Source organism: Tribolium madens, unplaced genomic scaffold (genome assembly GCF_015345945.1).
Source record: "Tribolium madens isolate multiple individuals breed KSU strain unplaced genomic scaffold, Tmad_KSU_1.1 Scaffold_19;HRSCAF=116;Tcas5.2_LG9, whole genome shotgun sequence".
Classification (NCBI taxonomy): domain Eukaryota; kingdom Metazoa; phylum Arthropoda; class Insecta; order Coleoptera; family Tenebrionidae; genus Tribolium; species Tribolium madens.
Genome location: NW_025400983.1, coordinates 9,981,358 through 10,005,693, shown reverse-complemented (window position 1 = coordinate 10,005,693; position 24,336 = coordinate 9,981,358). Strand labels below are relative to the sequence as shown.

General features: G+C 32.1%; 1 protein-coding gene across 1 annotated transcript in view; it reads right to left on the bottom strand.

The window, feature by feature from the left end:
* The window catches only part of LOC123012084 (transmembrane protein 132E), a 52,853-nt gene extending 30,073 nt beyond the window's left edge, over nucleotides 1–22,780 (bottom strand). Inside the window, exon 1 of the mRNA XM_044409872.1 lies at nucleotides 22,516–22,780. Coding sequence (XP_044265807.1) covers nucleotides 22,516–22,567 — 52 coding nt within the window. The 5' untranslated portion in view covers nucleotides 22,568–22,780. The remainder of the gene's footprint in view (nucleotides 1–22,515) is intronic.
* Nucleotides 22,781–24,336: the final 1,556 nt, after the last annotated feature.

The following is a 24,336-nucleotide window of genomic DNA, read 5'->3' as shown; positions in this document are numbered from 1 at the left end:
TACGAGCGCTATATAATTACGGGTGAAATTACAATGGAATTTACATAGCTTCCATGATACGGGGACGAAATTGGAATTTGTGCCGAGGTTTAATTTCGCAAATCACAAGTTAGCACTTCTCATCGAATAAACGCAAACTTCTGAATTAATGACATTTGAATTTCTATTCGATTCGCGACGAGAAAATCGTTTCGTTTCCACAAACTTCTCAGGTCGATATTCACATTAATGCCTTCTTATCCGCTTGAGGGAATTTCAATCACACTTGCACATTCGACATTGCCAATTGAGTTAACAAGGATTGACAGTTCTGGCGTCATGAGGGGAACACCAGACGTTTACACAAATTAACAAAGAACTTTGTTACATAAGACAAAAAGTAAATAAGAAAAATCATCGATCTTTCAGAACGACAGTTGACCCAGAATTTCACTTAAATGTTAGCAAAAATATCGCTCGAGGATGTAATCTTACTGAAAAGTTAGCTGAAAAAATAAATACAACAAAAGTGATTTCTGCAGATCCTGGAGAGGAGACTGCTATTAAATTGAAACTTTCCAAATTTACTCAAATTATTTTTACGACGTAATTTATGTCTTAATTAACGAAAGATAATTGAAAACGCTGTTGACATTTAGCCAAAAACTACAATTAAAACAAGAACTGTGTTATTTATAGAAAAACAAAGATATGAAACTAGTTATTTGAAGGGGAAAACTGCTTCTACAGTATAAACAAAAGTTTAAATATACCTGTTTGTAGAAATTTTTCTGTATATTCAAGGAAATTGAAAAATCACGCAACGTCTGCAAACCAACTTTATACAATTTTGTTATAAATCAAAGAGAATATTTAAGTTTGTGTAAGCAATTCGATAAGGCATGTCGAGAGAAAAAAATTCAAACTTTTAAATATTTAAGCATGGCATGAGAGAGTTTGTACTTTATTTTTTAACTTGGGATTTATAGTGTACTTTGCCGGATAAAATACCATCATTTGCATAAGCTAACATCTTGAGAGGTAGAAAGATGAAAGAAATTTTAAGAAAATATTGAATAAGCAAACTGTGTTTCTTGAATGATTGCTCAGTGATTTTTAAGAGTTAAGTTACGTACATTGTGGTGCTTGTTGTAACCACAGCCACTTTTAACAGATTGAAGAGTCAGATAGACAGTTTTGTTAGTGTTCCATATTATTTTAATATCATATAATATTCAGTTTTTTACAATTTTAGATAAAAAATCAAACTGAAAAACACTAGTGGATTGTGGATATGTCAAAACTAAAATTTGAAACTTAATAGACAAAACTTAAAAAGTTCAAAAACCAAAAATCCAACTCAAAAAAACTCGAAATCCAAAACCTGAATCTGCAAGTCTAAAAACCCAAAAAGCTAATAATCTGAAAAACTCTGAAACAATTTGTGTAGAAATGTACTACAACTGGAAATCTTAGAATTAACTTAGACCAAAAATTTAAGTAATTCGAGATTACTAACACCAAAAATCTGAAAAATTTAGATAAGCCTGAATTGAATAGCATAAAAACTACTACAAAAAAAAATCAGAAACATATAATAAATTTAAAAAACATTCGACTTCAAAGTTTAAAATTTCTAAAATCAGAACTAAAAAATGTAAATAAATAAACTTAAAAATCTAAAACCAATTAATACGTAAAACCATATACTTCAGAACAAAAAAAGCTCAAAAAAAAACTGAAAATTGATTACATAAAAGTTTGGAATTAAAAAAAAATTGAAGAAATTCGTAAGCCCAAAAACGTAAATCACTAGACCTGAAAATACTGAAAAACAAATTGAGAAAACTACATGTAAATTTAACAAAAAAATCTAAAATTCAAACATTAGAAATAAGCCTGATGAACTTGAAAGTTGAAAAATTAAAACGTATGAGAATTAAAAAAAAAATAAATAAAAAAATAAAAAAATTTCTGAAATGTAATGTTACGTAGAAAAATAATTGCATACAATTTATACACTTTTTTCACACTGAATTAAAAAATAGTTATTTATTCGACGAGTTTGAGTGTAAAGCGAACGCTTTATTTCACGAGTGGATTTTTAAGTCACGAGTGTTAACGAGTGGTTTATCATCCACGAGGTGGAATAATTTCATTTACATGAAAACGAGTTGAATACAACATTTTATTCTTCGAATTAGACTCAACAAGGCTTAAAATTGCTTTAAATCTGTTAAAAATAATCTGAGGTTTCGTATTGAGAAATGCCAAACAGTTGTCAAAACTTCCTTACACAGGAGAAAAATCGTAAATTTTGATAGTGTCGAAGAATAAACATTAATTTGATAGGAGAAATCTTTGTATCATTTTGTATAATTGTCAATTAAAAAATGTTATTATCTATAGATATGTAGATATAGTAAATTAAATATGAAATTACGTTAGTAAAACATTTTAAACCTAGCAAGTGTAACATTAACATCACTTACGAGCAAAATATGAAAGGAGAAATAAAATTTATGTCAGAACATGGATCCTAATAGGAGCGTGATGAAATTTTAACTCATACTGCATTTCAGCAATTTTAGTTATGACTCTGGTTGGTTATAATGACGATATTTGAAATAGAATTTAATTTAACTTTATTATCAATTTAAGCATTATTAATGCCCACTTGTAAATAATTTTATATACTTCCAAGAATCGGTTTCGCACTTGTTAGATCCGTATTTTTTAAATTTATTGAAAATCTCTACACTTGCTATAACAACAAATTCAGATATGACATTTTTATGAAATAGAGGAACTGCAGTTTAAAATTGTATTGCCACTGAGGAAAATCGAAAAACTGGAAGTTAGATTGTAGCAATGAAATAAAATAATATATAGTTGGCAAGAAAATAGGAAGTTACAATCACTGGTTACGAGTTGAGGAAACAACGGCGATCAGAATTACATTTATTTTAAAGACTTCAATTTGTATTTCCTGCATTTTAGTTTGCCATAAATTGTTATTTGCAAACTAGCTGCAAATTCTGCCGTTAATTTATTCATAAATTGTTTCACGCTTGTGCATTATTGATGACTGTGATGTAAAAAATATCAAAAAAATGTTAATTAAAGACCTAATGGAGCTTTTTTCGCTGACGTGAACTAAATTTGATAGTTTATTACTTGCACAGAGTACGATAATTTTACCGCCAGAGTATCGCATCTGCATTGTACTATTTTTTACTCTACACATATTTTATGAAAGCGTAGTTTGCAGAAAGCCGACTAAAGTAGTCGGAGATTTATGGTGTAAGTTATGTTGCAAATTTTAGACAATATAGATAAGGTAACATATCAAGGGATAATAAAGGAGGGAAAAGTGTGTTGCTTAGTCAGTGTAACACTAAAAAACTTTCTGAAACTTATTTCACGATTCACAAAAATGCACGTGTTTCGCCCAATATATTGGCACCAGCAGGATGATAGCAAAAGAATTACTTTCTGCAGAATATAATTAATGGTTTTCTTTTCCATTGCACTCAAGAACGTAATGAATGGGTATAATAGAGATGATTCAAACTTTACATCAGCTGCTGAATTATGAAAGAAAGGTTTTAATACAATTCGATACTTTCAGGCTTCATTCCTTGACTTGAATTTATGGAGATATAAAAGTAATCATATTATGGACAAGTTTAACTTCCATTCTCCCACACTTTCTAAAAATATTCATAAATTAAGATTTTATTACGTTCGTTTTCAATACATGATGTGTAATTTAGAGACAGAAATAAGTATGTAACGTTATTATCGTTTATCGGTAACGGTAACAGCTAATCGAAGTAACGCTTCTGTGCTGTAAGTATAAAAATATTTATGACCGTTGAGATAAAATCATGAAATAAGTTTCAAGTTTGTCACAAATTATTATCGTTTGAAACATTTCAATTAAGTGTCTCTTTTTGAGAGCAATTTCGTGCAGTGTCGTTTAATCCCAAAGTACGCACATTAATCCACAAGTGACAGACCAATACGGAACTAATTTCCAGGCATAGTCTCTTGCCCCGTCCTAATTATAGCAAACTTTATGTCACCGAGTAAACAGTTTAGTTCTAAAACGACCCCATTTAATTTTAGATGCGCTAGTTGCTGTTGCAAATCTAATCGAAGCTTTTAGTCGAGTTGAATATTTATCCGTGTTGACAGAAATAGACAAGCTAAGCTTGGTGAGTTATTAACAACAATGTAGACGGGGATCAGGAATGCGGCTTTAAAAACCACCGAGTTTCCGATATAATTCCATTTAATCGCGTCGTCAATTTTATTTTGGTTTGGAGCTTTTAAGAAAAAGATAAATGACGTGTTAATTCTTTTAGAGCTCAAGGAAAATTGTTTCAGAAATAAAAATCCTTAATTAATGGCGCTGCCGAAACGGGCTTTTTATAACTAAAGTGAGTTTACACATAATTCAGATTTCAATCTTGACATTTTAGCACAATGCTCGGCCATACTAATGGCTGCGTTTCAGCCGCTCTTTGGAACTAATAAAGAATGTTTTACATCGAACCAACTTTCGACATGATTTTCCTTTTAGTCTCATATATATGATGCAAAAGCTTCTTGCTGATAAGCTTTAATTCGAAACTTTGAATTATTAATTGCCTTCGCCGCACATCTGCATACTTTAAGAACGAACCATTGGCATTCACACCAAAATCTCTGAATTCATTTCACAAAGCAACACTCGAATTAATTAAATCCATAAATAAATACGAAACCACCGGAGACAAATTGCAAAGTGCCACAGCTAAACATCATATTTATGCGACAAATGTTGCGATCGATTGTAGCCGCATTAAAATTCCATGAGCGGTGTTAAATATTAAAAAATCAATAAAGCTCCAACTGAAAAATAGACAAGTTTTTAAAACAAATTTACACAGTTTACACATTACTTACATTTTTAAAACATCCCATGTTGCACATTAATTCTTAAAATATTTGTTTCATATTGCTTTGAACGAGAAAAATTAAAATTGCAATTAAAAATTTAATAACTGTATTATAGACAAGACTAACAAAACATTCATTAAAACGAGATAATTATCAGCATGCCTTTAATTTTAATGAAGTTCAACATAAGTATCAAGACGTAGCGCGTAATATAAGATTTTAAAACTTTGAGAAAGTCGTTCTATTTAAATGTTCTTTTTTACCACTTTTATAGAATTAATTCATGTTTGACATACCTTGTGAAAAAGCGAGTAGTACCAACTACGCTTGACTTAACCATAAAGGGAATGAATACATGCTCTTGTTTGTCGTAGTTTTATCATTTCGTTTGGAGATTTATGTTAACTTGCGGAAAGTACGAGTATATCAATCAATGTCGTATCAGATGTAAGGACAAGCACCAAAAAAGAAAAAAGAAGAATCTTATGACAAATCTATATTTTATTGTGATACAACAAATACTCTAAAGATTCATAACAAGCTCTGTTTACTCTTATAATCAAAATCAAATATTGCACAGATATAAAAATCGTATTAATCCCTCACCAAACTCAGTTTGCATGCCCCTGTCTATTGGGCAATGTTTGCTCTCAGCACTATTTTATCCAACATTCCGGATTTAGAACGAACGCGTTGCTGTAATGTTTGATCATCGTTGCAAACTTGATGCATGATTGTCATACAAAAACAAAAACAAATATTTCCCAACGACAAAATTAGACCACAAACTCCACGTTGCACTATAAAATCATGGTAATAAATTTCCTCGATGCAAGTGCTCTTTACCGCAGGTTGCTTCATAAAATTTAAATGAAGCAAATGAAGACGTCAACATGACTATGCTATGACTTCAAGCTTTATTTTTAACTAAATTAGTAATTACGCACAACTGCTAGTTAAGGGAGTGTTTACGAGTTTGTAAAACATGTATTAAAATATTTCTAATGGACAGAGTCGGTTTACCTGGTGTATAATTCAATTTGGTTCAGGCTTCGCAACTAAACCAATTTCGAATAATAGTATTTGTATGTTCTTCAGTGCAATCAGAGTTGCGGTAAATTGCTTAGTTGCACCAATGTAAACGAACAAAGTTATCAAACTCAAAGTTTACGCAATATTAAACATGGATGAGGATGACGATTTTAGTGCATTTGGTATTCTCGAGACGCACATCACTGAAATATAATGATAAAGTAATTATCAAATTACCTTGCACGTGAAAAGTTGGAAAGTATGACATTTCAACATCATTTAACAATTAATATGAAATTTTAGGTTCAGGTTGGAAAGTTGATAAGTAATATGACAGTTTATAGGAAATGGCCAGTCCCCAACCTAAACTGCCACATGTCATGTTTTTCAAAATTTGATAAACTCTTTATTAGTTTTCTGTTTTTTAAGGAAGATGATTGTGAATAAAATGAAATACAAACCTTGGTGGCCGTTGTTTTATCGAACCTCGGCTTATTGCTGAGCGGGCCTTGAACATGAAACAGCTCCCACTCGCTATGTAATCTACTATTTCCCAAAATCTCACAAAATAAGCAGTCAATATTAAATAAATAAAGGAAGTTGTAAAAATTAGAAAAACTGGGTCGCTTCAGTAATATTCAGTAATAGTACGTTTATTTACCTCACCAACTTTATACGAAACATAAATGAACGTTTATTGTATTAATAAATAATTTCAAATTTTAAGAGTTATTTGATAATAAATGTTCACCATTTAACATTTCCAACGTTTCATATTTCCTGATGATTGACACTGCTACACCAATCTTCTTAAATGCTTTATTTCAACACCAAAACGTAAAAATAACCGTTTCTCTCAAGCAAATTTGAGAGCTTCATATTTTTAGAATCATTTCTAGTTTTTGATTTGAATCCCTTCAAAAATGATCCAAACCTGCAAGAGCAGTTTTGTGTGATCATTTCGCACCCTGAACTTTTTTACACTAATTCACAAAAAAATTTCAAGTCATTACAACACTTTCAAAATTCCCCGAATTACCTAAATGTTATTAAGGTTTAAATTTTTTCATTTCTCATATTTTTTATTTAAAATTCACTCAAAAATATTATTCAAATTAATAAAAAAAAATATTAACCAATATAAACCCTTCTAGCTAGAGTGTATTAGCTAAAACATTATGACTCAATATGTACCTTTACAAAATTCACCAATTCAAGCAAAAGAATGAAAATACGCTTGGTATTTGGGAGTGGTATTTTATGTGCCAACTCTACAAAAATAATAATTTCTCCTACTGTAAAATTTTGCTCTGCTTTTGCAAATTTTAAATCTTTTTTGATTCTTATTGCTTTTCTGATTTGAAATTCACATGTCAACGCATTTTCTTAGAAATAAGGTTCTAGTGCGGGTTTACTTGTCATGTTAATATAATTAATACTACGTTCGCCTCTTAAATTATTATTTTACTGTTTAAAAATGAATTGGTGCAATTGAAATCTTGTAAATACAATTCTACAGTGTTTTACTCGGTATTTTTCAACAGAAAAGAAGATAATGAACTGTCACAATTTGCCGACTTAACGTTTTAAAATCGTCTTTTTGTGTAGCTATCAGCAACAAGTCCCGTCTTTAGCAGAACGAATTTTCCTCTCTGAAAAATGTTGACACACATCCGGCGCATAACGTAATGATGCATGCGGTTTCAAAACCGACGGCCTCAACATCACTCCTCGTCTGCGAAGTTGATATAAAAGCGGCGGTGGCATTCCCTACAGACCCAAGTTAATCATTGTTATGCGGGCAACATATTTGTCTTTATGTAAGCCACTTGTTCATCCTGAACTGTAGGGAATTAAAAAGTCTGTAAGAACAATCGCGACCCCTCTTCATTGTTTGCTGTAAATTTCATGGGTGTGTTCGTCAGCATCCTGGATGCCTTGAAAGCACGAATTTCCGGTCGGGATTTCATTTTCCTCTTGGCTGTTTTTCCCCCACCGAACATTCGTGCAATTTTTATCGAGGTTATGTTTATGGAGTCGATTTCGGGTTATGGTGACGCACTGGCGTCGTCATTAATCTTGAATAAAAAATGATCACAGGTTTTGTTCACGACTCGACTCCACTGTCTGTTCTGTTTCTTCGAGATATAGAAATGTCTCCCCATTATGATATTAGTTTTGGCACTCATTCATCATCGCTTAAGCCTTCCGTTTGCGGACGTTTCTGCTTTAAAATTCCATACCGAAATTGCATACGTGAAAGGGGGAATACAGGTGCGAAATTCGCTACATCTAAAATTCATCATCGCTTTGTACAGCCAACTTCAGATAAGACATCCTGCAGAGGACTTTTCAAGTCCCCGAACTCGAGAGCTTTCGTCAGAAAGCTCCCTAACGTCAATCTAATTACATTCAAACCACGAAAAAGCCACTAAAATTCCTTATATAAACTGGAATCTGACTTCACAACTATCCGAGGTTCACTTCTATATGCAGTCAACTATACCTCACGCAAAACACTTTCAAGCCATTCGTGTAAACCAAATATTTCACTTTACTGCCGATAACATGCAAAAGTAAATATTTGCTTTTAGTTGAAAGAAGGAAGAAATCAAGTGGCATTTTTACTGTTTACAAATAGATAAAATTTTACATAAAATTCTTGGATGATGTTTTGACAGAGATTAGAAAACATTTGTTTGTTGTCGTAAGATCTACAACTGTACCATTTATGAAAAAAATTCAAAATGATTTAAACTGGGTTCATTGAAATAGAAGAGCAAAAATGGAACGCAAAGTTATTATTCTTTTTAATAAGACTGGAAATCAGTTTAAATACAACACTGGAAGCCACTTTTTATTCAACTGCAATCTTATTCAAGGCAAATTGGATTCCTTAGATTTTAATTAGCAGCGTAAAGTCTAATTAAGCCAATTTTTAATAAACATAGACTAAAAATAAAAAATTATGCTAAAAGCAAAAGCCAAGATGCCAAAGCCAATATTCAATTTTTCTCATTTTTTACTAAAAACTATTACTTAAATAAAATATAATGCATTGCCTTTTCATCCTTTGAGGCGTGTTTTATCACTACCCTGACTGTATAAATAAATAATAAAGTTACTCTTAACTTAAAAACGCGTTTATGCAAACTCACTAATCTCCGTTTTATTGTAAAATGAACGGAAATGTAAAATGTCCTAAAATATTTAACAAATTCCATACCCTTACTAATGATTTAATGAATTTATACAAGTTTGTAGTAATGAATTTCTAAATTATTCAAGTAAAAAGTCTTTGAAATCCCGAATCTTTTGTTGACTGCAATTTTTAAAATATTAAAGATATAACAAAGAAACGTTTTGCTTTTGTGTAAGTACAACGCGATCTTCAATTTTTAAAGAACCTAACGATTGTTTTCACTTTATACCAGTTTATTGAACTCAAAAACGTTTCCAAAACACTTTTCAATTGTAAAATATGCAACTTTTTCTGAATAAAATAATTTGATTTTTGAAAAATTTATAAAATTAAAGAAATTCGCAGAACAGCGACAAATCCAGAAAAGGATAAGTACTCAATTCTGATTGGATGCTCGATGATCATGACGCATTAGCGACCAATCATAACTGAATAGTAGAAGCTTCCCCGTTTCCAGGTTTACATCTACACCCCAAAGAGAGTATAAGTATTTGAATAAAATTCAATTAATAAACATTAATTGCTTCAGACATTATTATGTACAATTAATTTATGTGTGTGTATGTGTGTAACATTTTAAATAGGTATTTTAGTATCCTAATAAATGTGGTAAAACTGAGGTGATCAATCATAATACTGTGCTATATTTTAAGGTGACGGATAATGAGAAAGGAAAAAGTACAAATCAAGAACAAAACTCTTTGATAAAATGTGCTATTTTCTCCACCGTCTCCCCCCATTAACTGTTGCCGACAAATTAAGTTTCGATAAAGCGTTAAGACATGCGGGCATTGAAATTAACTTTTGTTATAAAATAGCCCAAACTCATTTATTCCGAAACAATTTTTTACAAACTATTAATTTCAAAGTCTAGATGCAGCTAAACTTAACTCGCCTTATGTTAGACTAATCTAATAACTTTGAAACATGAACTTAGTATGGACATAGTTTATTAATTATTTGCTAGAGGCGAACGTAACTTTTCTTGTTGTGGTGAAACTATGCCACAACAAAGCTTTTTCAAAAAATCTTCGGTTGGGTTCGGTGGGAATCGTCCGTTTCTTCTATTGACACTAAAGCTCTTAGACACTTGTGTACAAATACAAAGAACAAAGAATGAAGATAATGTAAAACAAATTACACATCCATCGATTTATTTACACTGACAAAGAGTAACACGAGTGAGCGACCTTTTGATGGAAAAATCGTTATGTGCTACAATGCACGTACTGAATCAAATAACAATTATGTTTCCATTACCAAAACGAAGTGACAATACGTTCATTTCCGATCGCAATCAAGCCATTCCGGCTTTTCAAATCGATTCCTACTTTTGTCTAATATTGGCCGAATTTAAATCGTATTTACAGGTTCAGAGACACAAGAGAATCTCTTGTCCATCAAGACCAACATTAAATTTAAACGGTACTGATGTAAGCACCTAATTAATGCATTTGAAACGCAGATTAACATATTTGAATATAAATGCGAGTAAATACTTGCATAGGCTAAGGCTGACTCGAGTCGTTAAAGATTTATGGTAATGTGTCATTACCTTTTTATCTTGAAATATTTACTTGTTTGGTTATAAATCATTTGATTAGAATTTTGACAAGACATAAGGGTAAAGAAGTGACTCATCACCACCAATTCAGAGGGTGTAAAAATGCTTGCGTCATCCCTTACAAGGGACCAAAATTGAATTTATACCATTAATAGTTTCTAGCGAGATTATTTCATTAGGGGATGCTAATACGCTCCTACTATAAATTTGAAACACATTCGGTCGGTTTAGAGGCTTAAAAGCAATTAATCAATACAACTAACCAAGAAGCTTTAGCCCAATTTCCTCCAATTTTTTACAATTTTACTTCAAAACTTCACCCTAATGGACCGTAAATAATTACCCTTTTTTCTTATCTCCTCTCAAAGAATCGAGCGCCTGTAAAATTTGAATACGACAATAAATCATTACAAAGTTTGCCCCCTTGTCAAATATTTGCACCCCCGAGTCACGTGGTCTTAGCCCTGGCAATTATTATGGAAAACGTGTCGCTACTCATGCATATTGTGTTTAATAAAAATGGAAATTTTATTGTATCGGAGACGTCGCTGCATGAACCAGCCATTTCCAATAAAACAATTACAAATTGGCCGATTAACTCTTATGCAGTGGCTCGACAAAAAAGAGACGCACCCATGAATTTGAATTTTTGAGGGAATCGATACGAAGATGGATGTGGTCCGGTTGTCGAAGGCGTCTTCCATCTCCATATGGTTCGTGATGTGAAAACAAAAAATGAGAAAGATGTATGAAAAAAGCACATGTCTTACATACTGAGAGGGTTGAGAATACAAATAAACTAGTGTAGTTAATACTTAGTTAATTAATTAATTGGATAGATTGACAGTACCGTTTTGTACTCATTAATAACCAGTTCTAGAGCTGCTTATTCTACATTTTCAATGCAATTCATTATTTATTCCAGACACTTATGACGCCTAATACGAAAATAATTAATTTTGTTGCAATTCACACGCTTTGCTGTAACTAAAACCTTTTTTTCTCAAATTTTGATTGATGTTTTAGAGTGGAAAAAATTACGTTCCATGATCAAATAAAAATTTCGATAATAAATCAAACTCTGATAAATTGGGGATTTAGTGCAATTAATAATAAGCACTTCATTTGAAAAGCAACTCTATATTGTTTGGAAACTGCGATAATTCAACGAACTTCAAATTTATGTAAATAACTTCTGTTTTACTAATGCATAATTATAACAGTGATTATCTCTGCCAATTTTGACTTTCAACGTCAATTATAAATGTTTCATTATTAAATTACATAGAAAATGGTTGTATTTAAAAATATTAGGTAATAATTATGCAAAATAATAGCGGAAAAACAAACAAAAAATTATAGGAATTAAAGTTTATATTAGATACTAACGTAGCGTAACATGAAAAACAATAAATTCTGACATACCAACGTCAAAGTGGCATTTACTGTACGTCACATTTTGATTTTTTGTAAAATAATTTTACGTGTTCTTTTGCTACAAACTGTTAGAAGAGGAAACAAAGAAGCTGTTTCCTAAATTGTAACTATGTTTAACGTTATTTGTAGCTTTTAATGACAAAGTTTTTGTATCTTTACTGAATAATTATGAAAAAACGTATCTACCTATACAAGATCATCACTAACGATAGACATAAAAAATGTCAAATGTCAAAAAATAAATGTCAAAAAACTTTTCCAGATAGAATTTTCCTGGTATCTTATGTTACTTGTCATATTTTTGGTCTATTATTTACAAAACACCCTGTATATGTTATTGTAACCTAAATTACACTCCTACTCCTCAATATGCTTTCAAAGTTCTAAGGTGTTAGATTTTGGTAGACAATATTAAGTAGTCTAAAAGTTTTTCTTCAAATATCCTTGGTTAATTCTAATTGTAAAAAAAGTAAAAAGGAAAAACAATATACACGCTAAAAAAACAAAAGATTATGATTCAAAGACAGACAAATTTGAAAACTTTTAACGATATGTTAATTAGTTTTTGCAATGCGTTAAAATACGGAAAATTAGTATGCCAATCTAAAATTTGATTCTAGTCTTACACTTTTTGTTAATTATTTGAAAAACAAACTTGACTTTTAAAGTTTTTACCACTTTGTACAAAAAGCATCACTGCCAAGGTCTAGCACAGATATAACACAATTATTTTGAGTGAAGAGAAACAAAAATTTCTATTTTTTGTAAACTTTTGCGGCAAAAATAAATAATCTGGACCTTTCACCGAGATTTAAAATGCTTGGCACTCCCGCATCACCCTTTCAGGTCACGTGCCTATCTCACATGACCTAATGTAAAAAATGCTAGTGTTCTGTCGACTTATCCATCGATCTCGCATGAATCCTATTTTCCGCATTTCCCAGTCTGATTTACTTATCGACGTGAACCCGACGTTGCAAATTGAGAGAAAATAATCGACGTCGACAGACGCCGTTATCTCTCCTAACCTGTCGAGGGTGTTTTTCGGAAGTAGATATGGAAATAATCCTAGCCTCCTCCCAAATCGAACTCCGCTATCGGAAAACTCACCCCATTGTAACTTAATAACCTGTCCTAATTGATATCAGCGTTAGTGGCCCGAGTCACTTACATCTTTCCCACACACGGACTCTTTGAACACGCCGAATATAGTATATAATTTAAGAAATGTGGCGCCCGATTGGTGCATACCGGGCATATGGAATCCGAGCTTGAAAGCTTCGGAAGTGCAAAGCCGAGTCTCGTCACTAGCGTAGTAAAAAACGTTACGAGTACATCAAAACGTTGTGCTATTTGGCTAGCTTAAAGCTAGCTTCATTTTGTTAATTAATGGCGGGAAATGGGGCCGCAAAGAGAATGGAATAGGACAAATAGCGTTCGATAAAGTTACACAGTGTGACAAACCGACGAAATTACGAGTTACGTGGTCGTATTTAAGCTAGTTTAATTATTACGAAAGCAGTAAACTAACATGCACTCGAGGTATTTCACCTGGAAATTTTAAGCAATGTAAACATGTGGAGCTTTGGAAATAAATATATGAGAGTGTTGGTTGGGTACGTTTAAGTTTTCATTTTTTCAAAGTTGCCAAATTGTCTCATTCCAGGTCCCACAGCTTACGATTTAGTGAAATGAATTTAAGTGTTGACTTTTCATTGTAACTGAAAGTGGGATGTTTATTTATTTGTTTAACTTTGTTTAATTTCATTCTTCTTGTCGACTAATTGTGCCTTTGCAAACATTGATTTAAATTATGAAAAACAAGACAGAAACACAATGTTCTATTTATTTGTTTTATGTTTTCTTCTACTTTAAACTTTGAAGTTTAGCGATGTTGTTACACATAAGTTCACCTAGTTTGGTTTTATTGCTCCTGACAAGTATATTACTAAATTATCACTGACTGTTTTAGACACTTCATGTTAAAAATTTTATTTTCTCCCATAAGAAAACCATCAGCAATTACTAAATACATTACACAGTCTCATCGTATTTTTTTTTAACGATCAGTGGTGTAGAAAATATACAGGTGCGCCAGAACGCGCCCCCCAGAGAAAAATTTCAAGTAAGTAAGATAAGATATGAAAAAAATATTTAAAAAAATTCTATCTGTCAAAAAAATTTGACATTTATTTTTTGACATTCGACTTTTTTATGTCTATGTAATGATACTGAAGGTACAAAAATTTTGCCAATAAAAGCCATAAATAACATTAAACAGAGATACAAACTCTCATAACTTCTAAATTTTTATAGATAGAATTTTTTTTTACATTTTTTTCATGTACCTGGTATCTTACCACACATGCCATTTTTCTCTGGCGCACCCTGTATAATCCCTTCTATTTTTTTACACCTCCAGATGTCAGTTTTTCTGTAAGTGGATTTTAGTAACATCCTGTATCTACGTGAGAAAATTGGTGTTGGGTAAGTATAGAAATTCCTTCAAAACGCACAATTTTAGTTTTAATTATTTTATATTAGAGACTACTTAGAAGTCTTTTACAAAAAATGGTAAATTATTAAGGAAACTCGTTTCGTGATTGGTAATTGTATGTTTCTAGTTACTTAAAACTTTCTCTCAAAAACTCATCCCCCGAAAACGATGAGTACTCCAAAATAACCCTACTTTGCCGACAAATTACTGTGCAATTTTCCGAACAAAATCATTTGAAACCTTGCCAAACGCATTGTATTCTCGGAACTTTTCACCATGAAATACTACTCTACTAAATAATTAACTTTTCCCCTGTTATCTCCACTCATTACTTAATAAAATACCAACAGATAGCACAAACCTCGAAAATTAACTTACAAGTGTTGATGAATATGCAAGATCGCCCCTTTCGTACCTGTGAATTTTTTCCTCCCTTTCGTGCAGTGCGAGACCCCCCTGATAAATATTCAAAACGCGAAATACTCGAGATTATAAAGATTAACATGCATATTAAAGTGACTCCGCAGGGTCGCCGGAACCCCATCAAAAGCAAATTTACACATTACCAGAAGTGCTCGTAAAATGATGGCATGCGAACACACGCGTCTCAAAATTGGGGTTTAGTTGTCTTGCCACATATATCCCCAACTGCGTAAAAAACCCAAATTCATAACTACCCCGAAAACATAAATAACTAGCGTGGAGACGCCGCCAAAGAGTCGTGGCCGGAATGACAAACAAAAATAGAAGCGCTATATTGGGGTTACATGAGTTTTAACACATTTTCGCTAAAAATGGTAACCTCCGTTACTAAATGTTGCGTTAATGTCAAGAGGAAACAGAGGGCTAAAAGCGCTTTGCCTTTAATTAACATAGCTTGTACACAACATTTTTAATCAAATTAAACAATTTTTGCAAAACATGTATATTAATATATAATTTAAAGCCTGAACTTCGTTTAATCCTATTATGCATAATGTATTATCATTTGCTACTTAACAATTTACAAAGACTTTAATCAAGACACACTTTTTTAAATGTGGAATATTCGAGGTTCAGTTGGAAAACATCTTTTTAAATTGTAAACCACCCAGAAATGCAGAAAATGTACATAAAGCTTATAAATCTTCTATAACTTCACATAACTTTTCACTGAAGCATAACATACTGAAAAGATCAATTAAAAATGAATTTTTTATAAAATAAACGGAAGTACATTTAAAAGTAGATATTTTCACATTATCTGCTCGATTAAATTTAATTTGTATTTTATGTAGTTCTTTATTGTTTGTATTTATTAGCTTTTGTTTATTTAAATGTGTCTAAAGCTGACTACTGGTACAGGATATAATTGAAACATTCATCACTGTCAGATTCTAATCGAAACCTACATAAATTTTATATCTAACCATATCTAAATCATTGAGCATTTTTATGCGTAGATTACTACAACTCTATTGAACATGACAACTAAAAATTTCAACATTTTGAATAAATAAAAACATGCCACTAAAAGATTTGGTAAATAAATAGATTCATTTCACTTAGTTAAGAATTATTTATTCAGATTTGAAAACTCCAAATTCCAAATTTCAATCTTAAAAATTATCTGCGGGTTTCCAATTTGATTTAACAATTTGATATTTGTTCAAAAACAATTAAAGACCAACTTATAATAAATTAAATATTCGTCCAATACCTAAAATTCAATATTTATATTATGATTAAAAATCTTAATTTTCAAAGTACAATCCTTTGTTCTGATATTCATTTAAATAAAATTTATTGGATTTCTATTCAATTAATAAAAAAGTTGAGCTAATTTCTTATTTATTTATTAAATTAAACAGATTATTCAACAAGTAAAAATCGATTTATTCCCCACTCGTGCTGAACATTTCTTTGGATTAATTAGCAAAACGAAAATCTTTGAAAATGAATACCACTCACGTTTCAATTAGAAGCAAATCCTTCCTCCACGTAGCTTGAAAGTTTTAAGCCTTTACCACGTAAATTACTCATATCGAACATTAAAGCAGAACAAGGATAAATCCTGTAAAATAAACCTAAAGCTCGTATTACCGTACAACAACCTTTACTAAACCACGCTAACTGTAATTCTCCACTGAATAATAAAGACAAGCTTGAAGACCTCTAATAATTGTTTTAATATTCAAAAAATGTTCCAATCAACCCTAAATGCATTAAAATTCTTCAATTTTTGGTTAACTGTCCAGTAGCTCTGATCACACATTGATCTACCGGCTCTCGTACATCATTCTAATGTAAATGAACAACAATAAAGGGACATCCCCATGTCGCGCAATTAGTTGGTTTTGTTAATGAAACATTCCCCGTGCTGAATTTGAGATTATGAGTGCTTGTTACCGTAATTGTAATGAAAATGTCCAAATTATACATGAAGTACAGTTAGTAAGAGTTTACACAAAGACCCTACACAGGTACCTAATGGTCTTCGATAAAACACTCCACCTAATCCATTCCCTGCGTGCTTATCACCGTTTCTCGATCTGTAGCGCTTTCCCGACCGAAATACTCATTGCATGACCAAAGATTCATTTTCCGAATGACCCAAATCGCGCTGGAAAATCGCCAGGTCGATGTTTTCGTGTCAAATTCGATTAATGATTAGGCGAAAATTCCGCATTCTTTGACAGGACAATATCACCACACAATTAGGAAGGATAAAGACGACGAACCACCCTTTTATCGACCAACGCTGAAAATTCTTCGGGAATTTCATTTTCTTTGTACATTATGAATGAGAAATGACAGTTTCACCCAGGAAAATGGCCTCGTCGTTACGATCCTTCTATTCGCCTCAACAAAAATTGCAATTATACGTGCTCCGGAAGCAAGGGCGAGGCGATTAAACCGAAAAGAACAACCGGAATTGTCAAGACTTTTCAAAAGCCGCAAAGTGACTCTAATCATGCTTTCAGAAAAAATTATTCTACTCTACCATCAATAAACAAAATTAAACGTAAAAACAATTTTGACAGCAGCGAGGAGATTTTTATTGCTCCCAAATAAGAAATATCGAAAAAATACAGCTCTTCTAGCTACACCCAAGGGGAGATAAATGTGTTCACAAGTTCAACAACGTCGAGAAATATTTTTTCGGTATTTTTACGTGGGCGCCGAGATGAATGCCCAACCATATCAGCTATGAAATCGACTCAATTATTTTTATATTTTTTATAAATGGATATCACTTCTAACAAGTGTTTACGCCTTCAATATTTATACATAAATAAAACAATGTTAGGTACCTAAGTTGCTCCACTTCTAAAGACAATTTTAGAACATTTTAGAGCAACGCCACCAAAATGTTCACGTTTCTTTCAATTGCGCTTTCAATAAAATCGAATTTACTTCGAATCTCTGGTTTCGAGAAACAATGAACTATTACTTTTGGTCTGGTAGTTGAGACATCAGACATATCACGATACAATTTTATAGCGTATTTTATTACAACAACATTCCAAACCTTTTATTGGACAAAATGTTATTTGACTTATTTGAGAATTCCCTTTTCAACGTAATTAGAAGCTCCATTTTCACTAAATGAAACAGCTTTTTAGAATCAATAAGCTTCCCTTTAAAAGCCGGTTTATTTAATAACAAATTAGATCAGTTTAAGAACGGCTAATTAGAAATTAATTCAATAACCTGTAAAAAAACAATTTCAAAAATGGATACATTAATCACTGAAATACGCCCACCTATTTTGTGTCAGGTCTAAAAATATCATATGTAATTTCTAACAAGAAGTCATTAATTATTCTTTGTACCAAGTTTCCAGTTTAATTAAAAGTAGAATCATTAGTAAAAACAGATGTACCCCATCGTGTTATACATCATTCTTCCTTAGCGGCTATTTAAAGCACAAAAAAAAAACGTTTTGCCAAAAATTTTGTTATAAGCAATTTAAAAATAAAAAAGTTAAAAAAAAATTTTCATTTTTAGTCGATACATACAGCATTCTATACCTGTTATTTTATGTTTTTATTTGATTAACGAAAATTGCACAATGTGTCTTTGTCCAGTATGGAAACAGCATTAAAAAAGTATTTTGGTGGACAAGCAAATACATTAACTATTCTGTAATTTTTTTATGTCGCTCTCATATTTTGTATTTGCAATTTTGTCCTTGTTTACTTATCTGGTGTCGTCCAAACGTCACATACATTTTCTCCCTAGAAATACAAATAGACATTTTCCTTCATTCTGTCCTCTATATTGAGTTACTCCTATATGAATTGTCATTTCCTCCCCAAAAAACGTGTCTTTGTGGTAACAGATCTGAGAAAACAAAAAAGAAATCCAGTTAATAGTTTCTGCGCCACGATAAAACCAAAAAATCCATTTGTCTTGTCCTTGTTTTGTATTTCCTCAAACCGTCTAGTCTATTTCCATATTCGCCCCATAAACCCTTCACTGATGCCTGCAGAAACAAATTTCACCTGTAAACACTTCTTTCCAATTCGTTTTCATAAAATCTTTGTAGAAAAAAGTACATTCCTCAAACACTGTTTACAATGTTAAGGATTGAGTCAGTTGAGTGGGAACGCAGATGTGAATAAAGGCTCTTTTATGCTTACGCGTCGCAAGTCTCTAGGGATTATGCGTATTTTTACGTACCAGTTTTATTATGTACGACACGCATGTTTTATAGAGCCAGGGAATCCCCGAATCGGAGGTCGTCCCTTATTTTGACGAATGACGTCACGACGAATCAATTTCTGGCTTTGGAACAAAGCCCGGAATGTAATTTACATGACAAAATTTATTCATGCGGACGACGCGGCCATTTTTTTATTAAAATGGAAAATTTCGAGAAAATGACGAAGCCAACCGCAGCGTTACGTGCCTGAATTGGTTATCTTTCCTTTGTAAAAAATGCAACAAAGGAGACACAGCAATCGTTGCGTTTTGTTCGCACACCCCCAAGTTTGGAGGGAACCCACTTGACTCTCATTTGTGGCTATTAGCATTAGTAATCCATTGACGTTTCACAGAATTCTTATCGAAATAATTATCATTTCCTGTAAATTGTTGAAAAATCTTTTGAGCAAGTTTATAGGTCCATTAGCTCGGTTAGAATTAATTATTCCGACTTGTTTTATCTTGTCTTATTTCTTCGTTATCTGGAGCAGACGGCCTCAGGCTGGAAATATACGGCGACGTTTGTTTTTTAACGGTGTTTTTAGTATCCACTTCTGGATAAAAGTTGCATTAAGTAATTTCACCCTCGAAACAGGGCGTAAATATGCAAAAAAGAAACGCCAGACATAAATATTTGCATTTTATCTATTCTTGCTCCGAATGCGAAAGCGGCTTATTATTATCAAATCAATTAAATGTTATCTTCACAAACGATGCATGTAATCACATGCAATAAAATCGATACCACCGCATCCAATCAGCGTAATAACACATTTTTTGATCTACAACTGAAGCACTCCTTTTCAAAATTCTTTAACATATTTTATTGCTTGTTTCCTGGTTTCTGTTATCTCTATTTGTGTAACACTAATTTTTAATTTTTTAAATACTGTTGTCAGGAGAGATAAATCTTCAGTCGCTTACATTAGGTACTATTAGTAATCGTATTTATTTCGTGACCCAAGATTACTACTAATTCAAAAGAGATTTAAAAATATAGTATTAGGAATACACAATTTACCACAGAAAGCTCGTTACAGTTGTCTTTCACGGATTTTCTTTCCTCCTTTATAACCGAATTCCCAAATGAACTGAGTTGATTATTTTTTGTTTTTTTAGTATGATGAGCTAATAAAAAATGAAACCTTATTATCTTCTCTGTAAACATTTTATAGAACACTTCAAAGGGAAAATCGTACGAAAAAGGAAATTGTAACAAAATACTCAAAATTGAAAACCAACAAAGCTAAAATTTAAATTATAAAATTTATCACTTCCAAAACACATTTCGTTCATAATCCTTACTGCAGTCAATCTGATAAAATGACAAATATCAAAAAACTTTCCTAGACCAATAATTAAAGTTTTTCTTGTTATTAAATAAAATCCTGTGATTTGTGACGGAAAATATTTGTCATAAGGTGAAGGCTAATACCAAAAACTCGTCCATTAAGCTTTCATGTAATCTCTTGATCAGTTAAACTCAAATTTATGCCTTGGCCTTAATTGAGCCACATTTTAGCAACTTTGCTCATAAATAACCACACTGCCCGATACAATTTAATGGTAATACACTTAAACCGAATGATAATTTAATCTCTGTTTATTGATTTAGGTAAATTTGCGATTGTAATCGTACATTAAATATAAATCACTTGTTAACATAAATGATTTGCATTTTCAGTAGTTGCTGTGACTTTTATAGTGTTGTGGTTTAACACCGACTTTTTATTTTATTGTGCATACATAAGCAGTAAAACTTTTGCTCGACACTGGCTTTTCATGAAACAACAAAATCTTGTTTGTGCATCACTAGGTACAAGAGCAAGAAAATTGCTCTCATCAAAGAAAAGCATCTTAGAGATTCTTTAACACACGAGTTTATTTTTGTATGTCATGTGATACGTAACTTACCTACCGCAAGAAATGTGAATACAATATAAATAACTGAGCAAGCATGTCGACGATTCGACTTATGAATCAAGCTCAAGTTATAGTTATGCAACTTTTATGTTTTTATATTGTATTTATTCACAAATAAATATCTCAACGCAAAAGCTCTGCGTATAAATTATTCACACACGACAAAGCCCCTTTCCGATATGTTTCACGCATTCCTAATAAAAATTCGTGATAAAATTCATTCATGAATAATTTATAAATAAACAAATATCTTTATTAATATGTTTACAAGAATCAATGCAAACAAAAGAAGAAGATATGATAATAAAATTTTGATTAGGCTACCTGAAAACAGTGTCTTTCTAATTTTAAATGGTCAACAAGCTCGTGAAAAGACAAGGAAACAACAAATGCTCCCTCATTCCCTCAAAGCTCTTTGATCTTTTCACACTTTTCTCAAACAAATTTCCTCACCTAAATGAGTTACTACGTGTTTCTTTCAACGTTTAATTCATTACATTTTTAAAATTAGACAGGAATTCTCAATTAACAATAGTGCAAAAGCTCTAGCTTTTGTAACATCTGCACAGATAATGATCATAAATGCACCCGAAGAACTCATTGCCCCATTCACTTGCTCATACATCATGAACGATGATTCATAGTGCAGGCATTCAGTTAGGGGAATCAAGAATGACTTTTCCAATTTTTTTTCATCAAAATTCTTGCAATTGAAGGGGTGCCAAAAGCGACCTTTCAAAACTCAACAGCAACCCAAAAAGCTCCGTATTGATACGAGATACAATTAAATCGTGCTTTGCTTGTCTACATACATTAGGAAGTGTCAGTCAAGCACAGTGGGCAAAAACTTGAAAGCTCTGGAGAAATTATCCAAAAGCTCTGAGCAATGAACTGGTGCTTTGACCGCACGAAACGATTTTTCCACTTTTAAAGGTCTCGCAGGTGCGAAGCACGTTAATTATTTCCTTGTAGGATTAGTGATTACAGCATCAAAGAATGTCTCAATTGATTGAAAGTCGCTTAACATAATTAAATTGACACTGGATGTGGAAGGCATAAAACATTCGATTGGGCAATAAACCGAGCTGACATATGCCCTCTTCTTCATAAATAATTTATACTTTTCGTGCGGCAAACGCAACCGCCCTTGCGTTTGTTTATAGTGTAATAAGCCGGCGCGCCTCATGGCTCCACTCAGGACCCCTTTCTTTCCACCCAAACCCCGGTCTCGTCTTTTCGACTTACCGACTGTAAACGAAAATATCCAAAAAGAAAGCAACAAAGATTTCTTCTTCATGTCGCGTCTACAGGTCTTCCATGTGACGTTGTAAGCGTAACAACCACATATCAGCGCCGATCGTCCCCTGATCACTCGGTATACAGTCGAAAAGTTTAGCAAAATCGTGAGATTATGGTAAATGTCTGCCACAAGTACACATGTGTCAGAGATAGAGCACACACACGCGCGCGACTGCCTCGTCGTCGGAGACCGTGTACAGAAATCCAGTCTGTAAACGGCTAGTGGAGTATTGACCGGCAAAGACAGTCTTGCGCCGAACTCCGCTCCCCTCCCCGCGTACAGGGGCGGCCGAAGGAGTTGCGGAGCCGCCACCAAGACGCACGCCCCAATTCACCAACAGCCCACCGGAAACGCAACCGGAAAACTCGCCAAATTGACACTTGACATGCTTTCAGACGCAAATGTGACCGAAAGCTCCATGAAAAAAGCGCATACAGGGTAGCGCCTCCTGACTCTACTCAACACATGAGCGATAAGAGACTGCAATGGCCGATTTGATAACAAACACTGTAAAGCCGAGATCCGGAGGATAAACCGCAACTAAAAAATGTCACGTTCCTACGGTAAATAAACCGGAGTAAGTCGGTGCGATTTACGAGCGGCAAAAAAAGACACATTGTGGATACATTTTCATTGTATTTCGCTTGACACACAATATTTTTTTTATTAATTTTCTGTTCTGATACATCAATTTATATTCATAATACTCATATTCATTTAAATTTAAGCCAATATTAGAGTTATTATCTATTAAAAATCTACTGGGAATAAATATAAATAAATAACAGTTTCAAAATTGCAGACTGTTAAATAACTATAACTCATTTCTAAATTATTTATGTAAATTGGCATTTATGATTAGGTCAGATTAAAATTAGTTCAAAATAAATCATAAAATCGTCATAAAAATGCAATGTACCTACTTTAAATTACCATAATTAAAGCTAAAACTATGATAATGGAAGTGCTTCTGTAAAAAAATTCTTAACATTTCTAAAAAAATGTGTAATATTATTGCAAAATTAATAATTATGCAAAAAATAACTGTTTAAAAAACACAAAATAATAAAAAATAATACCCATGTATTATTTTATTAACTTGCCATCAAATATAGTAGAAACCAAAACTAGCGTACAAAATTCATAATTTTATTGGACATTTTTTTCTGTAGGTCGATTTTATTTTTGTCAATAATACATTTTCATTATACTTTTATGTATTTATAACGTCAATGATTTTTAAGTAACGGCGTTATCAATATTTTTTTATTAGCAGCCAACATTTTTGTTTACTGTTTTTGGTAATATTTTCTTTAAAAAAAAAATTGAATTACCAAAAATAGTTAACAAAATTGTTGCCATTTAAAAAAATAATATTGATGTCGTTACTCAAAATCCAATGACGTCATAAATGTTACAATATTGGTTAAATGTAGCAATTATAAAAATAAAATCGACCTGTTTGAAATTTTTTTTGAAAAATGACCCATAACAAAAATGTGAATTTTGTGCTTCTGATTCACCATGTAAATATGAAAAAACATAATTTCCAAAAAAAAATGTGAAAGAAAAAAGAGATGATACCTATAAAATAATTTCAGCGATAGCTTGAACTTTTTTTAAGCATTAAAATCACAAAAAATAAATACAAAAAAATAACATTAAATTAACTGATATTTTAATCTCGCGTTGACTTGATAAACTAAAATGTTTGTTTATTTTTATTCTATAGGATTAAAAAAGTTAAAAACATATAAAATGCCTAT